At 41.6% G+C, this 26,758-nt stretch overlaps 1 protein-coding gene across 18 annotated transcripts in view; it reads left to right on the top strand.

The window, feature by feature from the left end:
* The window catches only part of LOC306836195 (ankyrin-3-like), a gene marked incomplete at its 3' end in the record, with an annotated part of 92,681 nt that overhangs the window by 13,691 nt on the left and 52,232 nt on the right, over positions 1-26,758 (top strand). For 11 of the 18 annotated variants that reach the window (XM_079363173.1, XM_079363168.1, XM_079363161.1 and 8 more), the window contains exons 2-8: positions 17,994-18,095; positions 18,316-18,414; positions 20,887-20,985; positions 21,817-21,915; positions 23,681-23,866; positions 24,223-24,246; positions 25,879-25,977. In XM_079363173.1, the coding sequence (XP_079219299.1) occupies positions 17,994-18,095; positions 18,316-18,414; positions 20,887-20,985; positions 21,817-21,915; positions 23,681-23,866; positions 24,223-24,246; positions 25,879-25,977 (708 nt within the window). Of the gene's footprint in view, positions 1-9,595; positions 10,967-10,986; positions 11,645-17,673; positions 17,841-17,993; positions 18,096-18,315; positions 18,415-20,886; positions 20,986-21,816; positions 21,916-23,680; positions 23,867-24,222; positions 24,247-25,878; positions 25,978-26,758 lie in introns of those variants that run through there. The other 7 variants (XM_079363158.1, XM_079363166.1, XM_079363159.1 and 4 more) reach the window with 4 other exon arrangements.

Raw genomic sequence — 26,758 nt, 5'->3', positions numbered from 1 at the left:
TTAAGTACAGCAGGTCAGAGTCCACCTCAGAGGAGAGAGCAGAACAATGATGCTGAGCTGTGTGTGTGTGGGATGGAGATAGCGTGTGTGTGTGTGTGTGCTGCTCTGTTGGCTGCTATAGCCAAGCTAACTGACTGTACCCATCAGTCAAGGTTGGGTCTTATTATAGGTCATTAGTCTCTCTGCTCAGCTGCGACCTTGAAGCTACCTGCAGGAGCATCTAGTACCATGGCAGGCAAAATGACTGTGTGTAGGTGTGTGTATGCCCGAGCTTCTATGCTCACTCGTGTGTGTGTGTGTGTGTGTGTGTGTTTAAGACCACCTCCTGTATGTGAATGTGTGTTTTTTATGCCGTGTGTGCGAACATGTGTCTTCAGCTTTGATAAGTAGTCAGCTCTGGCTGTGTTTGATGGATGGATGGATGGACATAGTTTTTTATTCTTTTTTTTCGGGGGGGGGGGGGTCAGAGAAGGTCAGCCCACACACCCTCAAACAGAAGGAGGCGGGGTCTGCTGCTGAAGATGTCTGTCACAGATCTGAGTGCTACAGGAGTAATGCTGCTCTAAAGTAAAAGTGCTGCCACCCACGATTTAAAATAAAAAATAAAAAAAAAACTGTCTGTCGTGCAGGACAACAGGCTGAGTCCAAACTGCCAGCAGACATTTACTGGTTGCTGCCTTAAACTACTGTGACAGTTACACAGTGAACTGCAAACCACAGTAAATCATCAAGTTCTCACCCAGATGTTTGACTCACTGTGAACATGAGGCATTAAAGGAACAGTCTCTCGGTTGCCAAGAAATAGTCTGGGACAAGGCGCCAGATAGCCTTGTGGTTATATTGTGCTCTTATGTGATTGCTGCATGTCATTCTCCTCTCTCACAGCCCACTGTTGTACTCTAGCCACTGTCTTCTACAATAAAATAAAATAAATAAATAACATAATCTTAAATTAAATAATATCATGATGAACTTTTATTTGATCAAAGAAGTTGAGGATTAACTGATAGATTGAGGTGCAGGTTTTGTTCACTTTTGACTTAGCGAGGTGTGCGGCTTTCTGCATGCTCCCACTACAACAATAAACACAACTAACATTAAAAACACAAAACAAAGTGAAGACATGTAAAAGGGGAACTGTTCAAAAACAGCGGCTGAATATTGAATTTTGTGCAGGGTGGTTATTGCAGAAGGAATGGAAAGGATTTTATGTTGACGTTTCTTTCTGCCAGACTTTGCAGCGTCTGTCTGATGGCAGTAACATAACATAACATAATTTAAACCCATGTAAGTGTGATGACAGCCAGTAGTTAGGGCGCATGTTCTCGCTCATTTCTCTTATTTTGCTGCTTGGTTAGATTTTCATGCTTGGTGTATTTCACTCCTGTTGCATGGAAGCTCTTCATCTAACATTTGATCTGACTTTTTTTTTCTTTCTTTTTTTTTCTTAACAGATATGCATCATAATACTAATCAGACATCTGACATATTTTATGATTGTTTTGATAACTCTCCCCATCCTGTTGCCACTCACTGTAATCTTGTATTCAAGTGTCTCAATGTTTGTTTGGTTTTTTTGCACGAGTCTGTCTCCTTTAGTGTTTTATTGGTTTTACCTGGCTTCAAAATAATTTTCCTCTTGGGGACAATAAAGTTAAGTTGATAAAAAGAAATTACTGCTGACATTAAAAAAAAACGTGTGCACAGTATGTTGTTATCAGGATAGCATCAGGCTCAGTTATAACCAGTTAAAAGCATCCACTCTGGAACAGTTCCACGAACCGTCAGCTGCATACTCAGCCAGTTCAGTTTGACAACCTGCATCCTCCAAATAAAACGCTGTGTTTACACCTGTGCAGTGTGAGTTCCACCAAATGTTGACTTGCACGATGCTCAAGCTGTCTTGCAAAATATCTGAGCCAGCAGTGCAAAGTGATGTTACTGTCACTTTAATAGAGCATACCAGTGGATCACATTCATAATCCAGTGTGCCCCGGGAAAGGAAACAGCCAACTGAAATAATTCCAGAGAGAAACGGAGGGAGAGAGACATTCTCTTGTAGCTCTCTATAGATAGATAAGCACAATTGCTGAAGGGACTCACAAGCTTCTAAGCATAGCCCGCATTAGAAAGAGAAACAAAGAAACATTTGGAATGTTTCTGTCACATGATGTAAGGCCACGCCGCCCCACACGTACAGCCTGGGACTGTTGCACTGACATCTGCTGGCATTATTAATCTAACTAAGCTGCTTCGTGCAGACAGATTGAATGGCCATACCTCTGCTTCGTCCTTTTAACAGTATTGAAAGCCTTCTTTAGGCCACGCATGACCCCTTTGACCCCTTAAACTCCCGTGACCCCAGGTATTGATGTTGTAGTCTGGTCATGGCATCGTTATTGCATTTAGGAGTCTGATAAATTAACATCTTTCTCTTTTTTTTTTCTTCTCTCCAGTGGCTAATTTAACAATACTGGATATGTTTTTCATACTTTAAATTATGATTGTTTTCCACCCAAAATGCAGTTTAAGGAATCCTGGAGTTGTAGATGTTGTCTTTAGGGATATAATGACCACTCCTTAGGAACAATGCAAAGGTGAATTTCTTTACTCCCAACACTCACATTGTCTGTCTTATTGCTACGTTTGAGGGGGAGCTGCTGCTTCTATTATGGATTTGGGCCTCCCCGTTCAACAGCCTATTACTTTGTGTAGCCTGGGGGGCAGCTGGTCGTTCCAGCATTTAATAGCCTTCTGTTTGCCTAGCAGAATCGCCAGCATCTAAAAGACCATTACTATAGTATAGTAGGCTGTTTTGTGAATTTGTGGAGGGAGGGTACGCCAGTCTCAAACATATAAATGGAAGCTCATCGGTTTGAATGGAGAGCGTGTTCAACATCGGGTTTAAGCTCCCTTTTATTGTCAAATGTCCTCACAAAGCGATACATCTTTTTAACTTCTTAAACACACCTAAACCGGGGAGTACATAGTTTAGATCCTTCATGATTGAGGGTGTGATGCGTGTGGAGAAGGGGGGGGGGGGGGGGGGGGGGGGTTCAGGAGGGGACAGATGGCTCATGCTCTGCTCTCGTCTGGTGCTCTCTGCCTGCCAAAGATCAGGCGAAAACACTTAGAGCACTCTGCACTTCATTCAGTCCTTCCTAAACGCTAAAAAAACAGTCCTCTGTCTGTTTTATAGATAGCTTTATGACCTATGAAATTGTTATAGTGGGAGCTACAGAAATGACATTTACAACCGATTTAGTTTGGCTTTGGTGACAGACTTTATTTGACGATGAAGGCCTGTTTTTTTTTTGTTTGTTATTTGGCGCTTTGCTGTGTGAAATCTTCTGCTTGGAGATTACAGCAGAGAGGCGTCTGTTTGTATGCCAGCTTTCATACTGGAAGAGTTTGAGACAATAATTCATCAGGGGAATCTCTGCAACGGCTTTGTCTGGTTCTCTTAACTTTAAAAGGCATGATTTGTAAGTTTGACGCGCACTAAACCCTACATGTTGTTCGACTGATTGTCAGTAAATAATTCCCTCCGTTTTTGTACCTGCAGTTTGAGTGACTGAAGAAGTTCAGTGCTAATAGCGCTGCATGATTTTAGTTTTTTAAGCCTTTCCATGTGAATGCAAAGGAGCTCCCCGGGTGCAGCAGGTGTTTTGCTGGATGTGAGAGCGTTAGGATGACTGTATTTTCCTGCTGTAGTGTTTTTTTGTTTTTTTTTGTGAGAAGTGATAATGTGGACAGGAAGCTCTTAGTCTTTGCTTTCTACTTCTCATAAAGAGCGGAGGAGAGCCTCTCTGTCTGCTGGGGTCTCAGCAGACAGATAATAATCACACACACACACACACACACACACACAATCAAAGTTCACAGATGCAAATACTCACATGCTTACTGTATACAGTTGGCATACTGTATATCTAATGGCAGATACATAAATCTTTTAGTACTCACTTAGCCTAAACGATGTGTGTTAGCGTTGCTGTTTTTAACGTCCAGTTTTTGAAGACAACCTGAACTTTAGACACACGAGAAACAGATTTTGAGGATAAAGCTTCTCCAGGAAGTTTCCGTCAGTCCGGGAAATAAAAAGTATGTTTCTAAAGAATTAGTGGTCTGGATCGATGGACATTTACTCGTTGATCAGTGGTTCTAAATCTGTACAACAAAGTGCGAACATGGATCCATATTCTTTACCCTGGCTGACATTTCTGCCTTTTTCACTTCTACTGAAGCCCAGCTGTGATGGTTAACTTTACATTAAGACAGATAGGCGATATAGAAAGCAGTATGTAGTTTACTGTTTGTAGCACATGCAGTACCACAGTGTGAATTCACGTAGAAATATTGAGTGATGACGTCCGTGTGGGAGAAAGACGAAGGCAAGTAGATATGTGTCAAACTGACCTCTCAGAAATGTGTTGATGGATTAAACAGTGGAAAGATGGAAAGAGAGAGAGAGAGAGGAGAAAATGGGAAAGCTTTCTCTTTGTCCATCCACACACTGTTTTTTTTCCCCCAGAGATTAATTTGAATAAATGGAGAGGAGGAAGAGAGTGATGATCGTCAGTAATGATGTCTACAGTTGATGAAGTGGTTTAATCATGCACCTTTGTGACTGTTTTGAAAGACTCTTAAAAAAGCTATTTTTCTTGTCTCCTGCAATACAAGAACAGCCGAGACTCAGACAGAGCTCACAGAGGAAGTAGAGTTCTTTCTGCTGGTTTTTCTTTGTTCATCAGCCCTTTTCTGGATCTGCATCAGATCTAACATCCCCGCTAGTTTCCAGGTTATCTTGAACTTGAAAAGTCACAAATGAAACAGGCAATCTTTATGATTTTATAAATCAGAGTACAGGTGTTCAAGTTTATGATACCTGAAGAAAAAGAAGGGGGAAAAAAACTCCCAAAGGATTAAGCTTTGTCTTCCCCCCCCCCATACATTTATCTCTGTGTGTAACAGGTGTGTTTATGTGTCAGGAGCTACATTTACATATCACAGTATTTATCCATACACACTCTGCTTCCACTACTACTTCTTCTTGTTTGATTTTACTTCCTTCCTCTTCCATGTTCTGATTTCAGGCTTCATTTTAAGACTTCACTACATGTCCCACGTAGCCTCTTCTCGTCTCTATGCAACCACACAAACACGTACAGTCGATCTTATCTCGTCTCCAGCTCCCACAGTTCACTTTTGCGACCTGCTGTTCACACAAGATTGACTCTTATTATTGGAAATAATCATTTCAATAAATTAACTGGATAGTCATTTGCATATTGATGTCCCATCAATGCAGCACATAGCGGGGGAACTCAGTCATGAGAAAATGTCTGTCTCTGTGGAGGACTGCCTTTTTGTCACTGAAGGTGTTCAGATGTAAGAGATGTGCTTTATTGATTGAATGTGGCGCTCTGTTTGATAAAACAAAGTGCATAACTCTAGATGTGTTTTGATTTCATTCTTTCAGTTATTTCCAAAGCAGATTTTATAACACAAGTCGTGTTGTAATAAGTGTTTATGAAAGAGGTTGAATGTAGTTATAAATCCACAGAGAGATTCACAGTTCCCCTCAGCTGTATTCGGATTTGACTTTTTGATTTCTCCCCTGAATTTCCCCCTTTTATGGGATCAATAAATGAATCTTATCTGTAGTGGACTTTGTTTGAACGTCTTTCAGATCATTGTTGATGGGGTGCAGGTGGCCTAGCGGTTAGGTCATGCCCCCACGTAAGGAAGCAAAGGCCCTTAAAGTGGGCGGCCTATGTTCAAGCCCGACCTGTGACTCCTCTCCTGCATGTCAGGCTGAGCATGAAGCAGCTGAAGTGTTGACCTCAGATGCTGGAGACAAAAAGACTTCTGGTGTTAATCAGACACTGATGACAGATTTTTCTGTTAGAGCTTTGATAATAAAGTTAGAGCATTTTAATAATCTGTTCATGGCTTGTTTCAGGTGCTCCCATGTGTACAAAAAAAACATGTTTGAAGAGTTAACTTCCTTTTTTCTGTATTTTTTCAAGTAATAGATGACATTTGTTTTACTCGTGAATTAATGTAATAGGCAAGGTATATTATTGTAATTATATATATAGGCAAACATTATATATTACAAAAATGGCAATTACTACAACTACTACTACAATTAATACTGCACTGAAAAGTTGTTACAGGCAAAGAAACTTTAATATTTTCACATCAGCCAAAGAATAAAGTTAATTGCGCCACATTTCCTGTTGCGGTTCCTTCAGTTTGATTGAGGTGACAGACCTCTCTACACTTGTCATGTGGGAGACTGTCCACCAGAGTCCAGTGTTTGACTGTTGAACATGGACTGCTGCGGGTCAAAACTAGGCTACGGGAGGGAGCAGAGGAGGAGTTTGATGTCTGTGATTTTGTGCCAGATTTGACTTAACTCTGGTATGTTGTTTAGTTTTCTTTTGGTCTCTTGTCACAGTTTGGCCCTGAACCCTGTCCTTCTGTTTTCTCACTCAGGCCATCCCTCGGTCAACATTCTGTTTGTCCCTTCTCTGTTTTTTTTCTGCCTCCACTCTCCCATTCAGTTTGTTTACATACAAAGAGCTTTGAATACTTCCAGAAACTCTCTCTATCAATTAGGTTATATTTGTCTTTATTGTCCTCAGATGGCACAAATAAACCAAATCTGTATGGATTATTGACAACCTGTATCACTCTTTGCAAACCATGTATCACATCACATACACTTTTACTGACACAGATGTAAGGACCTTACACACATGCTTAAAGGCCGCCCACTGCTTCTCCCCCCCCCCACCGTTCACGCTCCCCCCTTTTCCCAGAGTGTATCTTCTTGTATCACCTTTACTCTGCTCGGAGTTTGGTTAGTCTTACGGTGACTTCTTGGTAGGACAGCTATCGATCCAACTTGGAGCACTTTTGTGCAGATTTCACCTGTACAGCTGACAGCTCAGTTGGATGAAATCCAATACGACATTCAGGTTCTCCCCATGTCAGGTTCAGCCTTATTAACCCTGGTCCTAGACAGTGCAGAGACAGGAGACTCCGTGTGTTCAGCAGTTTCAGAACTGGGTGACTACATATGCTAATAAGGCTGCAAATCATCCTTTTTTTCTCCTTACATAAGCGGGACTATTTAGCACATATTTTAATATATCTACAATTCAGGGCCTCTCTGAATCTGTTTAATTGAGTCAAAGTAGGTAGTTGTGTTCCGTTATGATATCTGGGGTTTGCAGATACAATTTCCGACCTTGTTCAGTTGGTTCACTTATTTTCCCCTTCCTCCTCTCTTCCCTGCCTTCTCAGCTCCCTCCCTCCCTTACTTCCTCTCCTCCTCCCTCCCCCCAGTGGTTTCATGTCCCAGGTGACAGAGGGGAGCTGTGCCCTTGAGCGTGCTGCTTGCAGCAGGAGCAATAAATATCCGTCTGCTGTGTTGTGTGTTCATTGAGGATACTCCATAGAAATGAGGCACGTGTGATATTTCACAGCTCCTCTGTGGAGGCTGAGCTGGTGTCGTATGTTTGAGAATCCAGGAGAGGAGAGCCTGAAGGGAGACAAACAGATGAGCTAAGAGCCCTCTGTATTCCTGTTTAATATTAAAGCACATCTTTTGTTAGGGTTGGATGTCACAATACGACACGTCTCGATTAAAGAAATACCTCTAAAATACTTTTTTATGGTAAGATTTGTGAAAGTCAGCACTGGAATGCTTGTGGTGGTGGAGAAATTAATTATTATGGCGATACATGTGAGTAAATATGATGTTTAGTTTAAAATTGAGAAGACCCTTAAATGTTATTTTTCTAGGTTTTTTATTCTGCAAAAAAATAAAAAAAATTAATTTCTTCATCATTGTCACTTTATTTATAAAATGTTTCCTATGATCCAGGATTACAGTCAACATCCTGTTTTTAACGCTTCAAATATTCATTTCTTTCTACTTGAAGCATATCTGTTATCTGTTATCGTTGTTGTATAAGTGTTTTACCAAAAAAAGTGTTTTAATGTTAGACATCCCCGGAAGAAGAGGAAATATAAAACCATGGACATGTATGGACTTTATCCAAACTAACTGTTTAAATGACATTATTAGCTTCTTGTCTTTAGCAAATCAGAGAAGAAACAAACAAAAAAGACAGAAAAAAAGATCAGAAGAGAAAGAAAGGAGCATAGAAAAAGAGAGTACGTTTGAAAGTATAAAGAAAAAAATGGCAACTGAAGAATATAAAACAGACAGACAGTAGGAAAAAATGTGAAAAGAAAAAGAAAGTAAGTGTGAAGGTAGAGAGAATGGAGATGACAGACAGACAGATGAATGGACAGAAGGTGGGAACATGAATAAATGTTTAATTGCCATTAATACCAACACAATGAAAGACATCTATGCTAACAGCTTTGTACTTCTATAATTTGTTGAGCTCTTATTTTGAGGCAGAACACACACACACGTCTGCAATGTTTTGCATCTGTGTGTGTGTGTGTGTGTGTGTGTGTGTGTGTGTGTGTGTGTGTGTGTGTGTGTGTGTGTGTGTGTGTGTGTGTGTGTGTGTGTGTGTGTGTGTGTGTGTGTGTGTGTGTGTGTGTGTGTGTGTGTGTGTGTGTGTGTGTATATATATATGTGTGTGTGTGTGTGTGAGCACAACTGTGTCAAAAGAGATAATTTTCTACAAGTAGGCTTGACTTCCATCCTCTTCTGTTGTAACCTTCCCTTGTAACCATGGTAACCTTGCTGTTTCCAAGGCGTGTTGTTCACTGCAGCGTTCGCATGCATGGAGCAGCTCCTGATCCACCAATCACATGATCAGCTGGTCTCTTCTGGTACAGAGCATCTGTCACTCCCTCTGTCAGCTCCCACCGCTGTCTCTCTCTCTCCCTCTATCTCTCTCACTCTCTCTCTCTCCCTCCTGTTCAGTTTCTCGGACACTCGCCCTGTCGCTCTCTTTATCTCTCATCTGAAAGTTGATAGCACGAGAAAATACCCACAATGCTTTGGTGCCATTCCTCTGGAACAGTGACAGAATGTAAGGCAGCGGCTGAGGCATGAATGGCTGCATGTGACTTTGTTCTGTCCAGGTGAATGTGAGCATCTGAGTTAGATTTTATAGGCAGCCCTGCATGAACAGCAATATATCCCACAAAAATACAACAGTGGCTTAGTTCTTATTCATCATCATCATCATCAATGTACAGCAGGAGGAAAGATAGAGTGACCACATACCAGATATTTTCCATAGACTGGTTCTTTGTCATTACAAGATTTGTTAACACATCTGTTGAAAGCAGCTTTCCCACTGACTGATTATTGATATATTATTATTGACTAATTCTGTCCCACATTAAAGGTGGATGGGTTGGTTGTGGGGGCATTTGCATGGGTCAGAATTGCAAATGAGAGACAACATCCAGTGTCATAGTCTCCAGTGAAAAAAAGTCAGAGCAGTATTTTGTTGCCTTAAGAGGTGGGTTGTGTTAAATGTTGTGATAGCATTTTTACTTCAATATGGTAAAGTCAGATAACCATACTCGACATGACAACTGAAAACGAGCCAAAACCGCTAACCTGGCTCCTTTCAAAGCTTGTGTGACTTAGTGATAGTCCGGATAGCCTTCATGTAAAAAGGTCAACAGTACTTTGCTGCATGTCATTGCCGTCTCTCTCGTTCCCTACATTATCCTCTTTCCTCCTAGCCACTAAAGTATGCCCAATCTGAATCAGGCTCAAACTTATCTTTGTGTAGCAGTATGTCTTATAAATTCATTATTAATCCCCATGATCACTCAGATCAACTGTGTGACCTCTTTAGGGGGATGCAGGGTTTCAGGTCCCCAGGGTGGGCGCTGGTTTAACATTAACACTCCATATTGCTGTTATGTTTCTATCATGGAAAAAAGCCTCTGCTCCCCCTCTCCCATAAAAAAAAAGGTTTGTGTAAGTGTGGGTGGTCTTTTATGATAAGATAATTGGATCCATTACCACCCACATGTGTAATAACCCAACATCGAACCTATAACAGGGATACGGTAGTTATGCTGGATGTTACGCTTCACCTCAGATAGATTTCCCCCTCTTGCTCACACAGATAACGACCAGATCCAGGTTGGTTTGTGTGTGTACAATCTCCAGGAGAGAAGTAAGCATACTTAGCTGCTCTCTTCCTGTGCTGGGTCTCAACTGTGAGGCAGGATTTGCGAGAAGAAACGCGTGGGGGTGAGCCGCTCATTCCCACCTCCCACTCTGCTGACTGCATTGAGGGGGGGAGGGAGGGGGGGCGTGTCTGCTTGGATGTGAGGAGAGGTAGGAGGACAGAGGGTGTCCCTAATACCGAAGTGAAAGCCCCCCCTAATCCTCTGTTTAAGTGCCCCCGTTTATGTTGGGGTGCCCCTTCTTTCTTTTTTTTCCACTCGCCCCAAATAGCGTCTGGTGTTGTTGTGGACTCATAATCCCCGCCTCCAAATGTAGAAACTCGTAGATTCGCTTCTGTTTGCTTCCATGATTTAATGACGAGTTTTTTTTTTTTTTGTCTACCAGGTATCGCAAAACCAAGCCTGGACATTTATTTATTTTTTCCGACAAACAGACTCTCACAGGCACACGCACTCACATGCTGGTCTTTGTCAGTGGAAAAAGCTGATAAGCAGGATGACAATAAAGAGCAGCGTGCTGGCAGAGACTGAGGGAGGCAGGGAGAGTGAACCAGAGAGAATGAGTGGGAGGGAGAGTGGGTGGGATAACAAGAGAGGAGCGAGGGTGGGGAGGGGGGGGCTGACATATCCCAGTCGTGTCATTTTAGCCAAAGTATTTGTTTCAGCTGCTATTTTCAGTCGCCCCTGTGTCCCCTAACCTTGGATATCAAGATCACACCCCCTCCCCCTCCCACCCACCTCCTACGAGGACATGAAGGTGAGGAAGAAAAAGAAGGATGCAGAGAGGGAGGGAGAAGCCTCAGCTATTATGGTAAGTCAGTACCCTCCTCCCTGTCCGAAAGGTGCTTTCTGGGGCAGGGGCCAGCTTTCTGCGAGGCAGCAGGGATTTACTCTTGTTGACACATTTAGAAAAAAAAAAGAGAGCGATAGAGAGGGGACAGGGAGGGTGAGTGGCAGCGGAGGGGATTTGACGTGTGGGTCCTTCCGGCAGCGTGAAAGAAATGGAGATGCTCTGGGCTTTGTTTACTCACCACTGGAGACTTACTAGATAGAGCCCTCTCCTTCCTCTTCTTTCCTTTTTTCCACCAGCCATCATCTTTTCTCCCACCTTTACTCACCTCCCTTCTCTCTCCCCCCCCCCCCTTCCTTCCATCTGATGTCTAGACAGAGGAGCGAACTGTTGTATCCGCTACCGCCAAATCTAGGATTTATTGGTGTGCTGTGATTTTTATTTTTTACTCTGTTACCTGAGCTGAGAGCACCCTGACCTTTCGCCTGTATGGGATGCACACCCTCGAGGTTAAGATAAGGACAGAGCTGACTGACTGACTGACTGACTGATTGAATAGATGACTTGTTGGCTGTTTGGCTGCTTGGCTTGCTGGCCACTCAGAGATCAGGTTTCACTCCCTTACTCACAGAGGAGAGAAAGTCAGAGGGAAGGAAAGTGAACATGGCTGTGGAAGAAGGTGCTGTCTTTCTATCACAAGTGAGTAGTGCTGATATTTTGATTTTCTCTCAGATATTAAATTGGATTGGTTTCATTCTGGAAGCTTAGATTTTTGTTTGTGTATTAGTTTCAAAAAGTGATGTACTTTATATTACTGACTGGCTTTAGAGGTTGATCTAACCACGACAAAGAACCAGTCCTGTTTCATTAATTAGGACTGCATGGGTGTGTATGAAACATGGAAGTAAGAGCTTCTACAATCAGATGCAAAGTGTATGTCTTCAGGGTAATAGTATGCATGTTTTTTTTAAAGCAACACATCAGGGAGTTTCGCGTTAATTGCCAGTGGACATGCGTGTATATATTGCCCGTAGAGCTATGTTTGAATTATTAAGCAAGCTGGATGTTTTCCCCCTTTAAAATGAATAGTTTGACTTTTTTTTTTTTTGGCATTGCTAGAAATGTCACCTGGTGTTACAAGTTCACTCGTTCTGTTCTTTGTCTTTTTGACAGAGGCCGGTTAGCTTTTCCTTCTGTTTCATGTTTTTATGCTTAGCTGACCTTACCGTCTCCTGGGCCCAGCCCAGGTCTTACAATCCTCTCATGCAACTCTCAACAAGTACACAAAACATACAATAAGGTTTTTTGTAGTTTGTTTTTTTGTTTTTTTGAAAAAATATTCTAAATTAAAAACAAATAGATCAACTCCCTTGATTCCACTCGACAAGCTCATCCGTTATGATATTGTTTTGATTGAGAGTTTCCGATGGAGGAAAAAAAGAAAGACAGGTGAGCATAAGGAGTGGTATGCAGGGGGCAGTTATTACTGGTTGAAATCATTCACTCACACAGTCTTCTTAAAGGTAATGATGGGTAACGTTCAGCTCAATCTGCTGCTTCACTCGACTGTCGAAGCTTGTTGTGTGAAATGATCATAATAATCCTTTTTTACAACTTCAGTGTTTGGATACACTCTCCGAGCTTCTTCTTTTGTTGTTCCGTCCTGGATGTTTTTTTGTGAACTCCCTTGTCAGCACTGACGTGCAGATACACACACACACACACACACACACACACACACACACACACACCCACACTCTTAGAAAGTAGCTGTAGAACATAGTCGACCATCGCAGAGCTGAGAGGCAAACATTCCCCTTTAAAGTTGGTCAAGATAAAATTAGAGCTAAACAGGACTATTAAATTTACAATAATCTGTTGCCAGAAAAAAGACTTACATGAATGATTATGTTGTATCACTGCTGAATGTGTAAGTAAGCAACAGGTTTGAAGGACAAATCCACTTGACAGTGAAAGAAGTTAAAGGTGTGTTTGTAGCTGGTTGCCCTGTTTGCTGGAAGACTTTCTTTCATGGGAAACGTCGTGACAAACACTTAATTGTTCTAATCTATGCAGACTCAAAACCCTTCATTGATCCAGGAAGTGATTTACTGACATGCTCAGTCATTCATTTATTTTAAAACTCTTTGTGGCCTCCTATAATTATTTCTCTAAGTAGCTATAAGGAGACACGATGCATGGAACCACATGACTCCTGTTTGCAGCACTTCTGACATGTGCGGCGCTTTCTGCCTGCAACATTAATTCAATTGAAAGTGTTTCTAAAGGGACGTTGATGATTAGATACCAGAATTCAATATTTACAGTCACGAGAGATACAAAGCAGATGTAGATCAGCTGCAGTCTGAGGAGGCCCCTGGATGTAAAAACTCCTGTTATTGATTGACGTTCGTTGTGCTGGCAATAACATCCTCTGCATCCATACCTCCTAAGGATTTTCTAGAAGCATGTGACAGTGAGATTTTCTAAATTGACCTTTAAGAAGAAGATAGAAATCAGAATACATAGGAAGGACTTAGCAGGCCGGGGTTTTGGGGAATCATTACAATTTCTAGACAAGAGAAATAGATGTTCTGGTTGGTGGTGTGAGGTTGTTTGGCCCCACTAGGTGTTGTGGTCTGTCTTTGTGCTGGTAGAGCTGTGGATCGCTGTGTGTTTTGTGCTGTCAGGAGAGAAGGGGATAAAGTGAAACAATACGGCCACTGCTGGTCTGGCTCTACTCTCATTACCCCCAGACCTAACACAAGTCATCTCTACATGTGTGTCTGTGTTTGTGCGTTATGTTCCAGCCTACATACGATTGAATTCGCCAATGTGTACATATGTGCAGACATTCAGAAATGCATCTTTTGACATGGAAGTCGGGTTCTTGTTTTGTAACATTCTCAGTGCGCGCTGCCAGACTGACATCACTGCAGTCTGGCAGCGTTGTGTTATCAGTCTTTATGCATCGAAATATCCTCAATCCATTGCGCTGATGTCATAAGAGAAAAAGTGCCAAGCACAGATTCAGCACAAATGAAAACAAACGTTGTGCAGCTCTAAACATCATGAGTCTTCATTCATAGAATAAAGGCGATGCGAGGCAGCCCAAAACCTGTGCGCTCAGTGTTTGCCTCCCATTTTCAGGTCTTGATACTTCTGAGTGCCATATTTATTTTGTCATAAATATAAAAGAAATCATTATTTTTTTTAATTAATTAATTCTTGAAGGCTATTAAACAATAACTGAACCATTGGACAACAAACTTTGACTGTGTACTGAAAGTGCCAGTTCAGATTCAAAGAGATGAAGGAAGATTAACAAACTATTGTTTTTTTGTAAATTGAAAATCTTTGTGGAATAATTTGATCACAGCAGTTTTTCTAAAGTTCTGTGTGTCAGTTCTTCATTTCCTTTGTTCGCTCAGTTGTTTATGTAAATGCCTTTCTCTTTTAGAGTGTATTTTGAGCCACACTTTTTCATCTGAAAAACTTCATTATACAAGTTTGAAGTGCTGAATTAGAGGTTAATTCTTTCCCCAATGTGGGGGGGAAAGGTTTCGTGAATCTAAATCACATACAGTAATCAGCTATGCCACACTTATTCATAAGCTGGTCTAACCTTTTAGCCAATACTGTATTATTTCGACACAGTTTAAAAAATAGAGGGAAATCTGCCCACCGCATCAAGGTCAAGATTTGAGCAGAAGTCTTTTATTTTTGAATAACAATGTCCCTTCAAAAATATCACTCCTGCTGTTATAGGGTTTACCTTTAAGCTTAAATAGGTTGGTACTCTTCAAAAGCATGCCTTTAAGACTCACTTCATAAGAAGTCAGTTGTGATAACCTATTAGCACTGCTGAGGCTTCACTTTTATGTTTTCTCTTTTTTTAAGTGCAGACACCAGTCAGTGACCGGAGGGCGTTTTTAATTAGAGCTCGGATGGTTAATTGTGGTCTTTACAGCAACTTACCCGGAAATTAGCTTCATTTTTGACTCTGTAATTGGGAGTGACATAATTCTGAGCTCTTCTGGTTTCCACTCGTATGTCAGATTTCTCCCTTTATGCATCTCTCTCTCATCCTCTCCTTTCCAATCCAACATTAGATTAATGCTTTCCTTCAGGCTTAACCTAGTCGTTAATGGCCCCGTTTTCTTTGAACTTCTGATCTGCAAAGGCTTAATGATATTTCTCTTACTAATCTCTCGCCCCGTCCCGTGTAAGGCTTCATTCACAAAGACTTGAAGATCCCTCATGCCGGACGTAGATGACGGGGACGGAGGCTCGGACGTATTGGACACTGTAGGCATTAAGGGATAAACCAGTGTGAGTGATGAAGAGTGACTTATGGAAGAAGACTACTTAATCTGTTGCCACTTAAGCTTGGGCTGAGGGAGCGCTGCATGATATTTATAAATGGTAACTCTAAAGAAACATGTTGAGTTTAAGAGCAAAGGAAGTGTGTTAATGTACCATTGTTTAAGTCTACGAGCACAGTATGACAGATCTACTTACTTAGATAACGCTGTAAATCCCTGAGTCGCCTGTGATCCGCGTACTTCCATGTCAGAGGTTTTAGAGCGGTCAAAGAGATTGCGACAACAAAGTTCTGACAGCACGGCGCACAAAAAGGACACATGTCGGTGATGTAAGACGCAGGACAACTGTTCGGATGTGTAGCTGCATGCAGACTTGCAAACACATGCTGCATAGATATTTTATTACGTGGGAAAACTTTGACTTGAATAATAGATGGGAGAAGCGAGACTGCATGGTGATGTTCTGAGCACAATATTAATCTATGTTGAAATGACATGAAAAAGAAGAAGAGTTGATAAACATCAAAAATAAATATTAACATAAAAAGTTGTGGCAAGAAAACTCAAATGTTGTGAGATATTTTAGGATTTGTTTCAGTACTTCTTTATTTTGTCAAGCCGGTAAAAAAGGAAGTGCAGAGGTGGTCAGTAAACAGCACCATCAGGAGGAGATGAAGAACGTCGATCAGGCAAATGAGCAAAAGTGTTGTACCAATATGTACCAAAGACAACAATATCCATGTGCCTTTTTTTATGCCTCTATTGTAGATATAGGACAAGGATAAAGTCAGAAATCAGAGAGAGAGAGAGAAGGGACTGCCATGTGGGAAAGGAGCCAGAGGTTGGATTTGAACCCGGTCGGCCCGCTTCGAGGACTACAGCCTTTGTACATGAGGAGACTTTTTTTTCTCTTTTTTTTGAAGTTCTTGTTTTTCTGTTAATTGCTGTGAAAAATGAAGACATGCTGGTCTTTTCTTCTCGGGTTTATCAAGAGTAACAGAATCGAAACACATTCTGGTAGACTTCATTAATTGCCAGACTCATATAAACACAATCAGGCGATCAAGCCATGTAAGCTCACAATTATAACATCTAGAATCCCACATTATCCACAACTGTTTTACAGGCTGGCTCCAGGATTTTCAGTCCACTGCATTAGTTGTTTATTGGTTTTTCTCAGTCTGTGCAGCAGTTGATTCTTCATTCTTAGTATGCACATTTTAAAGGTAGTGGCTGTGATATTACTTGTTTTTGATCTTGACCGGTAGCTCATATTGGAGCAGGTTCAGGCTCTGTGCCACTGACACACTCTGTTGTTCTCAAGGCCACAAGAACAGAAATCACTCGGCTCTCTGGGGGGGAATAAGGAAGAAGATTTTTCTTGATGTTGGCTGATTGGATGTAGAGATACGATCTGCAGCTTAATGGTCTCTTGTATTCAGGAAATGACTTGGTTTCCAGCTAACACGGCTTAATCTGTTATTGCTTTGTTTGACTAAACAAGCTCTTTGAGCACTCACAGACACAAATATTTTCCTCGCGCGGTGTATCACAGAAACAAGATTTGAATCTGGATGTTTCACATTTTGGCTTTGGGTCAGATGCTGTCGTGTTCATCAAGAGTTATTTTTGGAAAAATCACAGCGAGGGGGAGGTAGAGAGGACAATGTTGGGTAAGTGCTCGTACCCGTTTTGCCCTGCTGAGTTTATCCTCAGTGTCTCTGGACGCTGGGCTAAAAATAGCAGGTCTGGGCTTTTGATAATTCAAGGGAATTTAGTTTTTGAGCCGCTATTACGAAGCGGAGTATCACAGCTTCCCGCTCTCAGATGCTCCAGTGCTGATTTTACAAAAAGCTCTTCGCAAAGCTTCCGCGAAGAAGCAAAAAAAACAAAACCAAAATGTGCAGCGTTTGCTTCGTGTCACTTTGTGTCAAAGCAAATGTCCGAGGAGCTTACATGAGCACATCGAAGAATCACAACCTCCCTCTCTTATTCTTTCCAACTCTTTTTCTTTGTCCCATCCTTCTGTTTAGCCCCCCCCCCTTTTTTTTCTCCTCCTCTCTTACACACACGCATGCTCATACATACACACAGCATTTATTAAAAAACATGCTTGCCTCATCATTTTATTTTGGTGTGCAAAGCCCTATTTCTGTAGTGCTGTAAAGGACAGCTGAGCAGAGTAGATAATGCTCTGCTCCTTGCAGCACAGCGACTACTCCGTTGTGTTCAGAGAAGATGTTTGTGCAGGAGAGGAAGTCTCTGTGGCGTTTGGAAGGACCACCCGGTCACTGAACTTCCTACATTTGGTAATCAGGGACGCTTGGATGTAAAGCTGGAGTAGCAGTCCGCTGGGATGTGATGGATGACGGAGGATGACGTGAATGAAACACTGTGCCTCGGGTAGCTTTCTCATGGATTCACTTTTTGGAGATGTTTAACCTTCAGTGGACTTTATATGGATTGTAAATGGACAGTGGATCCGCTGTATGTGCGGACGTTCACTTTGTTTTTTCCTCTCTGTGAAGATGTTTGAGGATTTGTGAGGAAGCATGACAGAGTTCTACCTGGTAAAGTAACATTTCAGCACAAGCACAGGCTTTTCGGTCTCTCAGTGTACCTGAGGAGAACAGTTTGATCGTTTGTTTACGTTACGCATGTTGCCACAGTCTTAAATGTCATACTCACTCCTCTCTCTTTTTGTTCTGCCCTCTCTCTCCCAGTCTGACAGTAATGCCAGTTACCTGCGAGCTGCCCGGGCAGGAAACCTTGAAAAGGTCCTCGACTACCTTAAGTCCGGGGTTGAGATCAACATTTGCAATCAGGTACGTTTTTCTGACCAAAAGGTGAGAAACCAAAATGTCCCTGTGAGTGTTTTTTTTCCCCACTACTTTGAGTAGAACAACGGGTTATTTTCTTTCTGCACACTTACACCTGCCTGCTGTAACAAGCAGGATCACCACCATCACCATTTACCCACGATGAAACATTAACTCACCCAGAGTATGAATCACACATATTCCACTGAATGTGTTTCCTCCTCAGAATGGTCTAAATGCTCTCCATCTAGCCTCCAAGGAGGGGCATGTAGAGGTTGTTGCTGAGCTGCTGAAGCTCGAAGCCGCTGTGGATGCAGCCACCAAGGTAAGACCAGACCCCCTTCACCTATCATGGCTCAGTTGGACCGTCTTTGGATCCAGTACAAAAACATGGCTGTGCTGCAGGGCTAAACAGCATGCAGCTATAGCTACAGTGTGACTGCTGTACGTGTGCAGCCTTTGTTTGGGGCTTGTTTTTTTGGATCAATAATTAATGACAGCCATGAGGTTTGCTTCTGGAAAAAGAGAGAGAAGTAAGCAAGAAATGTATGTCAGTGTAGTGCCAGAGAGGTTTGGTGTGAATACAGTCGAGTGTATTTGTAAGAAAGAACAAGGGAGGCCAAATCAGAACAGTAGTAGTATTGTACTGTTTTTTTTATCTATTTGAAGCATCTTTACTCTAATACTAAAAGTTAAAAGGAAGAACCATTGAACAAAATATTCAAATTTGATCCCAGAGGAGTTTTTTTTCCTCTCCTGTTAAACGTGTGGCTGAGCCTCTCTGCCACAGGCCACGAGCCCAGTGCAGACATAAACACAGGGCACGATGAAATATTCAACATCAAGGAGTAAATCTACCCAATTAAAGCGTCCCTCTTTTGTGACCCTGAGGATGTTTGGGGATTAGTTTGAGAACTTGGGATTCCACTGCCTGCACCCCGATCTCTTTAAATGTCTATTTTTTTGTAGCTGATGAAGATGTTCAAGAAGATATTGCTATCGAGGATACCTGACTGCAGTCGCAGAGTGTTTAAATCGAGGCTTTTTGGGGTGTTTTAATAGCTTCAGTTAAGTTTTTATCTTGTAGCTTGTTGTGTAAGAAACAGGCCTTTACCTCGGTTCATTAGCCTCTGGAAACACTTTAAAAAAACGAACACTATCACAGCGTACAATGTAGAGCATGCCAGAGAGGAGTCCATTTACCTTTTAGAGAACGTTTTCACCCTTTATGTTTATGCTGTAGAGATGTTTAGGTGTTTAGTCCAGTCCTAACTGTTAGAAATGATTACATTTTTCTTATTATGTTTTCTTAACCCTTTACAGGTCACTCATTGAAATACTTTGAAATTCAAAAAATCACACTCATGTGTTATTCAGGGACATAACAGAACTTTATTTCTGTTATAACATTTTTCAAAAATTGTAAGTGTAATAAACATTGGTCTCTTCTGATTGGCTGAGTCAGGATCACATGCTTCTTGACCTTACTGAGGTGCAGAAGGGTGGCCATATGTAATGTTTGTGGAAATGGGTTAAAGTCCACATGTAATTTTTGGGGAGGTAATTGCTTTCTGGATTAAGTTCAGTGCAACTCTTTAGTCCAGTGTTTTGCACCTTGTGAAGGGCACAGGGGTGTGGCTATTGTTGGTTTGGGTAATGTCACTCTAGGATGCTTTGGTTGGAGCTAAAAGCTTCAAGTTCTAAAATCTGAGAGTGCGGTGCGAAAAGAAAAGACGGGGTTTACCACACTTCTGTAACTCCCCCCTGCTCTATGTTAGAGACAAACAACCCGAGGCTAAGGAGCTACTACTAGCATAACACTCCTGAATCTGAACTCAGCTGTTTCCAGAAAAGTCGTGTAGAGGTACTGTGGCTAATGTTATTGTCCTTTTTTAGCTGTGAACAAAGCCATGGCGAAAATAAGTAATGTGATCATTGAATTTTTATTTTAGCTGTTTAACCTTGATTTATCCAGGAAAAGTCCCACTGAGGTTAAGAAACTCTTTTTCAAGGGAGTCCTGCAGAAGTCACTCTTACAACATGCAGACAGCAATTAAAATGATGAAAAAACAGTTGAAAGCAATTAGAGCAATGAATGATTGCAAATGAATACAAGAACATACGAGAACAAGTTAGGTTTACTTTTCCTCAGCAAATGAGTTTCAGCAGCATTACTTTAAGAATTACTTCAATACCATGTAATCAATTGTGTCCATACAGAAGGCCATACTCTTTAAATAAGGTCTTTGATCGAGCGAAATCAGGAAGATAACATGTTACACAGATTAAAGGAGCTTTCATTTATAGTTAACATTTTAAACTGATAGCTTAATTCACACAATCTCTTTTCTGTATTTAGCAAACAGTCCTGTGCTGCCCTGTGCCTCAGTAAGTTCCAGCTACAGTTTACAGTACGTGAAAGACGATCAGTAGTTGTTTCACAACTCTTCTTATGAATATCAGAGCCCAGTATCATGCAGCGTGCAGAAAGGCTTGGGGTCAGCTCTGACTGTACAGTGACCTGCACAGGTTCATAAAAAGCCTTCTGTAGTTTTATTTACAGCTCAGCGGGGACTCATTTCTGTGGGCTATCGGAAGTGACACATTGTTGGCAGAGCGGGCAGGGGGGATGCCAGAGCAGGAACGCCAGAAGTGTGGTTGGCGTGAGGGGTTTTGCACTGTAGCACAGTGAGACTGACATGGATATGTACAGCGCACTAACACACACACAATGATCCAGTGGGACAGGTGGAGCAGAGCTTAACGCACATTCCTCTGCTTGTTTCATGTAATCCAGAAAGGAAATACTGCTCTGCACATAGCCTCGCTGGCCGGCCAAACGGAAGTCGTCAAAGAGCTGGTCACTAATGGAGCCAATGTCAACGCACAGTCTCAGGTGGGATTTACTGAACATACATAGAATGTCACAATTCAGGTTCTCGTGACACACAGGACATTTTAAAATTTGAAAACAAATTCAGTATAATTTGAATGGCTGTTGTGATGCACCTACAGTATCACATCCAGGGAATCTCTCTGAGGAGCCATCGTCATTGACACACTCTGGCTTCGTGCCAACTAGGCCTCTGCCTCTCAGGGAAGCTGCTGTCTTTGCATTTTACGTTCAGCTCTCTCAGATCAAGGTGACAGGAACAATTTCAAGCACCGGTCTTTCTCTTTGTTCTTTATAAACCCGGAAACACCGAGTGTTTATGTAAGAGCAACAGACAAGTCTTACAAACAGCGATGTTTCAATGAGATTTTTGTCTGTGTATCTAACAATTAGTTTGTCTACTATTTCCTTTCATTTCAAACCTTTATTTATTGGAGAAGGGACATTAAGGTTTCCCTCATTTTTATATCTTAAATCAGTCAGAAGGATACCATTGTTAATAAAATTGACCCCATTGATTTTAGGTACAGAAACTAGTGTGGCTGTGCCTTCGTCAGGAACTTGGTGTTCACTGTCTTGCCCAAGGACACTTTGACATGTAGACTGCATGAGTAGGGGACTGAAATTGCCTTTTTTTCTTCTTCTTTTTTTTGATTGAGAGATGACCCACTTTACCACTGAGTCATAGACACCGCGCTGAAAGACACTCTGAAAGTCTTAAAACAAAAAAAAGAAACCCAAGCAAGATAAAACACATTTATCAGCATTGTAGCAAAGTTCAGTCTTAGCCAGTTATACATGTTGATGTATGTATGTGTGGCTTCTTGTTCTCAGAATGGCTTCACCCCTCTGTACATGGCAGCCCAGGAGAACCACCTTGAGGTGGTGCGGTTCCTTCTGGAGAACAGCGCTAGCCAGAGTATGGCCACTGAGGTACTGTATACATTTGAGAGTGTGCTAACTATGTATACTGTATGTGTGTGTGTACCAAACCTGTGTGCACTTCTAGTCATACAGAATGTTTCTGTCTCAGTCATGTTAGGTCTTTACATCTGTTGTACTAACCACCTTCATCTCCTTTCTTCCTCTGTTTCCTCCTTTTACCCCCCCCCCCCCCCACCCCCACCCTGCTGACTCTGCACTTTGTCTCTCTCTGTCCTCTATTCCATCTCTCTGTGTCTGTTTCTCATTTTTTCTGTCTCACGTTCTCGCTCCGTCTTCCCATCATCCCTCTCTGCCTGCCTCCGCCTCCTCCCCTTCTCCCCTTCCTCCCACCCCTGTCTCTTCATGAGGGACTAGGCAGAGCTCATTGATTGGTAGTGTATGGTGGTGGAGGAGGCAGAGTGACCTTGAGCGGGTCACAGATGAGGTCCTCTCCGCTCGCTGCCTCTCCTCCACGGGTGCTGCTGCCATTATTGCTCTGATATACGCTGCTCAGCCTGTGGAACCTGTACACACACATACTCTTTAAGATTCCCCACACGTACATATAGCCTACACACACAGGCACATGGATGTGAGGAAATAAAGAGCTGAGGGGGCTGATGGAAAGCTCCGGGTCAACAGTTTGTTTGTTTACATATTTAAGCCACATGTTGGAACACATGATGCCCTTTTGGACTTCAATACAGACAGAACTTTTTTTTCACACACAGATACCATTCTTGTGCAGATGATATATGAACACTTGCTCACTATTCCTTCACTGTGCAAACACCTTCAAACCTCCAATACGCAGTGGAAGCTCTCAGCTGAATTATGCATCATAACTGTGGTGTGTGTGGGAGAGAGACGTGGGCCTTTTCCATCCTCTCCTCTCGTTATGTAACTGCCATTAGTGTCCTATATGGTGAGCAGGCAAGAAATGTTCACAAGCATCGACATCTGTTTGACAAACAGCGCGTTCAGTTGAGAACTGCTATAATCAGATCAAGTGGTCTAAAGGCCGAATTCAAGAGTTTTCTGTTTTAAGCATCAATAAGATCATTTTCTCAAGAAAAAAAACCGTTCAAAACTGAAACCAGAGAAGAGATTGTGGAAACTTAAAAAAAAACCAGACTAATTAACCATCAAAAGGTCATTTCTTATTTGCCTCAGGAAAAATTCTCACAATTATGAACATTTAATGGTTCGTTTAACGTTTTCCTTCATATGCGATTCCAACCCTTGTCTTCTGGTTGAACGCTTTGCTTCTGTATTCAGAATGCCTGGGAATAAGATGCTTTGGAGAACAAAGTACAACTTTATTTGGTTACGGATAACAAGCAAGAAAAAATGTCACTAAAAGGATATACTGTACCTATGGGAATACTATATCAAGTAAAACTACAAAATTGTATTAAATATCCACAGGATGAGAAAAGAGTATGAGACATCAAGGGTTGTGAGGAAGCATCAGTATTTGACCGCTCAGGATAAGAACCTGCTGACCGACTTTCAGACTAAAGTACCATTCTTACATTATGAAGCAGATGGTTTTTATATAAAAGGAAACATTTGTATATTTATTAGTAATATTTTTTAAACTTCTGCAGTACTCGGAAGTCTTGCTTTGCTCACCTCTTAGAATCCAGCATAATGTTATTATGGAGCCCCAAATATCTATAACCTGCTCCCAACCTACCAACATAACCCAACAGTGATACACTACAGTGGATTCAGCCCCAGTGACCTCCTCTCTGTTTGCCCTCCCCCGCAGGATGGCTTCACCCCTCTGGCAGTGGCGCTGCAGCAGGGCCATGACCAGGTCGTCTCCCTGCTTTTGGAGAACGATACAAAGGGCAAGGTACGCCTACCTGCCCTGCACATCGCTGCCCGCAAGGACGACACCAAGGCCGCGGCCCTGCTCCTACAAAACGACCACAACGCTGACGTTGAGTCCAAGGTGAGTCCAGGAGCTGACGAGGACAGTCTCTGGTGCTGGTGGTGGAGCTTCACATGGTTTCTTCTTTCTTTTTTAATTTCATTTTATTGATGCAAGTTTTATTAGCTGCTGATTTTTCTTGGTTCATCTTTTGTTCAATGTAAATGTTTTTAAATGACGTTTGTCAAACTTTAATTTTTTTTTGTCTATTTTTATTTTTTATTTTTTGCGTTATATTATCTTCTACTGAGCTCCTTCTCCCCTCTCTCTGCCCCTCCCCGCCCGTCAGTGGAGGCTCTTTTCTGTTATTTTTTTTAATTTCTAATTTCTTTTGCTCACTAACTGCCCGTTCTCTCCTCTCTTGGCTGACATTGTAGATGATGGTGAATAGAACAACAGAGGTACCCCTCTACTCTGTACATTACTTAGTCCTCTCCATCGCAAGTCATATATACTGTGGAAAACAACAACAAACACTTCAGTGCCCCTGACTTGATGCAGTAGTGTTTCTGCAGCCCTTTTTCACCCCCCTTTTCCATTTTAACTCCCATGTTCTTCTACATTGCTTGATTCATGTATCTGTAGTCGTAGAGGCAGTCAGAGTAGCGCATGTTTCACTAATAATGATGAGAATATCCTAAGGCTGGGAGCTTGGGTGTCTAGGTTTGTTTGCTTGGTTCTAGTAATAGTTTCATGGTGTCCAAAGTTGAAGCTACGGCTGTTATTTTTGGCGAAATATTGTTGACTGTTGACAAAATGTTGTCTTAATGTGACAGTCCGTCCATGAAACTGATTAACATGATAACCTGTGTTAGCATGACGTGTGGTTATCATTTATTAGGTAACAATTGTTTTGTCAATAACCTGCATGGCAACCAAACCCCCCTTTAAGCTGTAAAGGAGCCAATCCTTGTAGCGCAAAAAAAAAGGAAAGTCTGTTTTTTATTGTACTGTTATTGTGCTTTTCGTAGATATAGGAACTTCTAGTTATGAACCATGGCACCTAAAGCATTTCGCATGGGACCAAAAAAAAAAAAAAAAACCCTGCTTCTGTGGCGACGAGGACCCATTCGCCACACCAAAGCCAGGCGGTAACACTGCCTGGCTTTGGTTGGCATTGTTTCAGGCTTTGGCAGGCTGACCGCTTATCTGGTATGATTCATCCAAAAATTGCTCTGGTGATCTGAGGCCCTGCATCGTGCTAATCAAGATTTTATATTGGAATCAAAGAAAGTTACAGACAGCAGGCCACATGCAGAACATGTATGACTTCAATTACACTTCAGTAAGATAGCTTATGAGAACATATCTTAAAAATGATGCTGTGTTTGGGATTGGGACTCCAGGTGTCAGCAGACGATGTGAGAGACACCTGCTCCATGCTGGATTATTGGTTTGAGATTTAGATATTTAGATAGCCTATGAGATTTATTTAATCATTGAACGGATTGTTTCCAGTGTTCTTCTGCTTTCACAGCTGTTGCTCTCTAAGCCATGGGGTTTTGCCAGGAAATTAACTCTAATTCAAGATGTGAACAAATAGACATTAGGGTCATTTGCAGGACAATGTTTGCACACTAAGATCATCTGGATGTTTTAAATGAGATTGTATAGATTGTCAGCTTTTACCTTCATGGTTTTTAAAATATGAGTTACAGATTCAGAAAAGCCTATCTCTGGGTTTTTTTCTCTTTCACTATTTTTTCACAATGAGTCATATTTTAGTACCATGCAGTACATTAAAGGTCTGAATCTAAACCTCTCTAGTTTGTAACACTTTGTTGGTCCATGGTTGATGCTTCATTCAGAGGGACTTTCTCTGTTACTGTGAGGAAAGTCGGGTGTTACAGCGTGTAGTAAAGTGTGTCCTTGTCTGATAGATTGTGACTGTATGTCCACCAAAGTCCTGTTTAGACTGCTGTAAACAGTGTAAAGATCTGAAATAAATTGTACACGTGTTGTCTGTTTCATAGTTTGTAATTTGTGCGCGTGTGTCTGATTTTTGTGTTTGTCCGCCTCTCTCAAATCACCAGAGTGGTTTCACCCCCCTTCACATCGCCGCTCACTATGGCAACATCAACGTGGCCACGCTACTGCTGAACAGAGGGGCAGCTGTGGACTTCATGGCTCGGGTGAGTTTACTCTGCCATCTACTGTTTGGGAGGGAGACTACAAACATTCACAGCAGGGAGTTGTTATTCTATATAATGCTAACATATGCTTATTTTTATAATCCACCGCCTGTCCAAAATCACTTTCATCACTGTCACTTTAATGTGAGTGAACAATAATTATTATAATAATAATGTAAAAAAAAACCTTTTAAGTCATTTCTGTGCTTGTCTTAGAAGTCCTTTGGTATTGGAGTTCCAACTAAAGAGACACACAGTCTTCCTTCCTTAACTTTTAAGTTTTAAAATATGTCATTTGGAGATTTAGGAAAAAATACTCTTTTAAAATACTTCAAAATAAATAATTTACAACTGTTTGTTTTAAAAGTATAGCAGGAAAAATGTGAATGGATAGATGTGTTAAGTCACCTCAGATTGATATAAGAAATTGTATATATTCAGCATTTTAACGAAACAGATGGGATGGCAGTGTCATAGGTTTGTGTTTCTTAAATAAGAACAGTGTTTTCTGCTTCACATGATGACTGAAGCAGGGAGTAATGTACAGAAGTTTCCTAACCTGATTTAATTTTTCTTCGTGTGCATTCGTTCTGTAAACAATGCCAACTGGACGTGGGCGTCATTATCATTTACTTCCAGTAGGCATTAGGAAAATAATCCTTTCTGTCTGTTTAACAGTATCACCAGTGTAAGTGTCACATTATCTGAGATGCCTCCGAGTGTTCATTACAGAAGCATCACTTCACATGGCTGCAGTCTCACTGAGAAATGTTATGATACC

The sequence above is a fragment of the Symphodus melops genome, assembly GCF_947650265.1.
Source record: "Symphodus melops genome assembly, chromosome: 15".
NCBI lineage: Eukaryota > Metazoa > Chordata > Actinopteri > Labriformes > Labridae > Symphodus > Symphodus melops.
The sequence above is the reverse complement of the archived record's forward strand: the minus strand, read 5'-3'. Positions and strand labels throughout refer to the sequence as shown.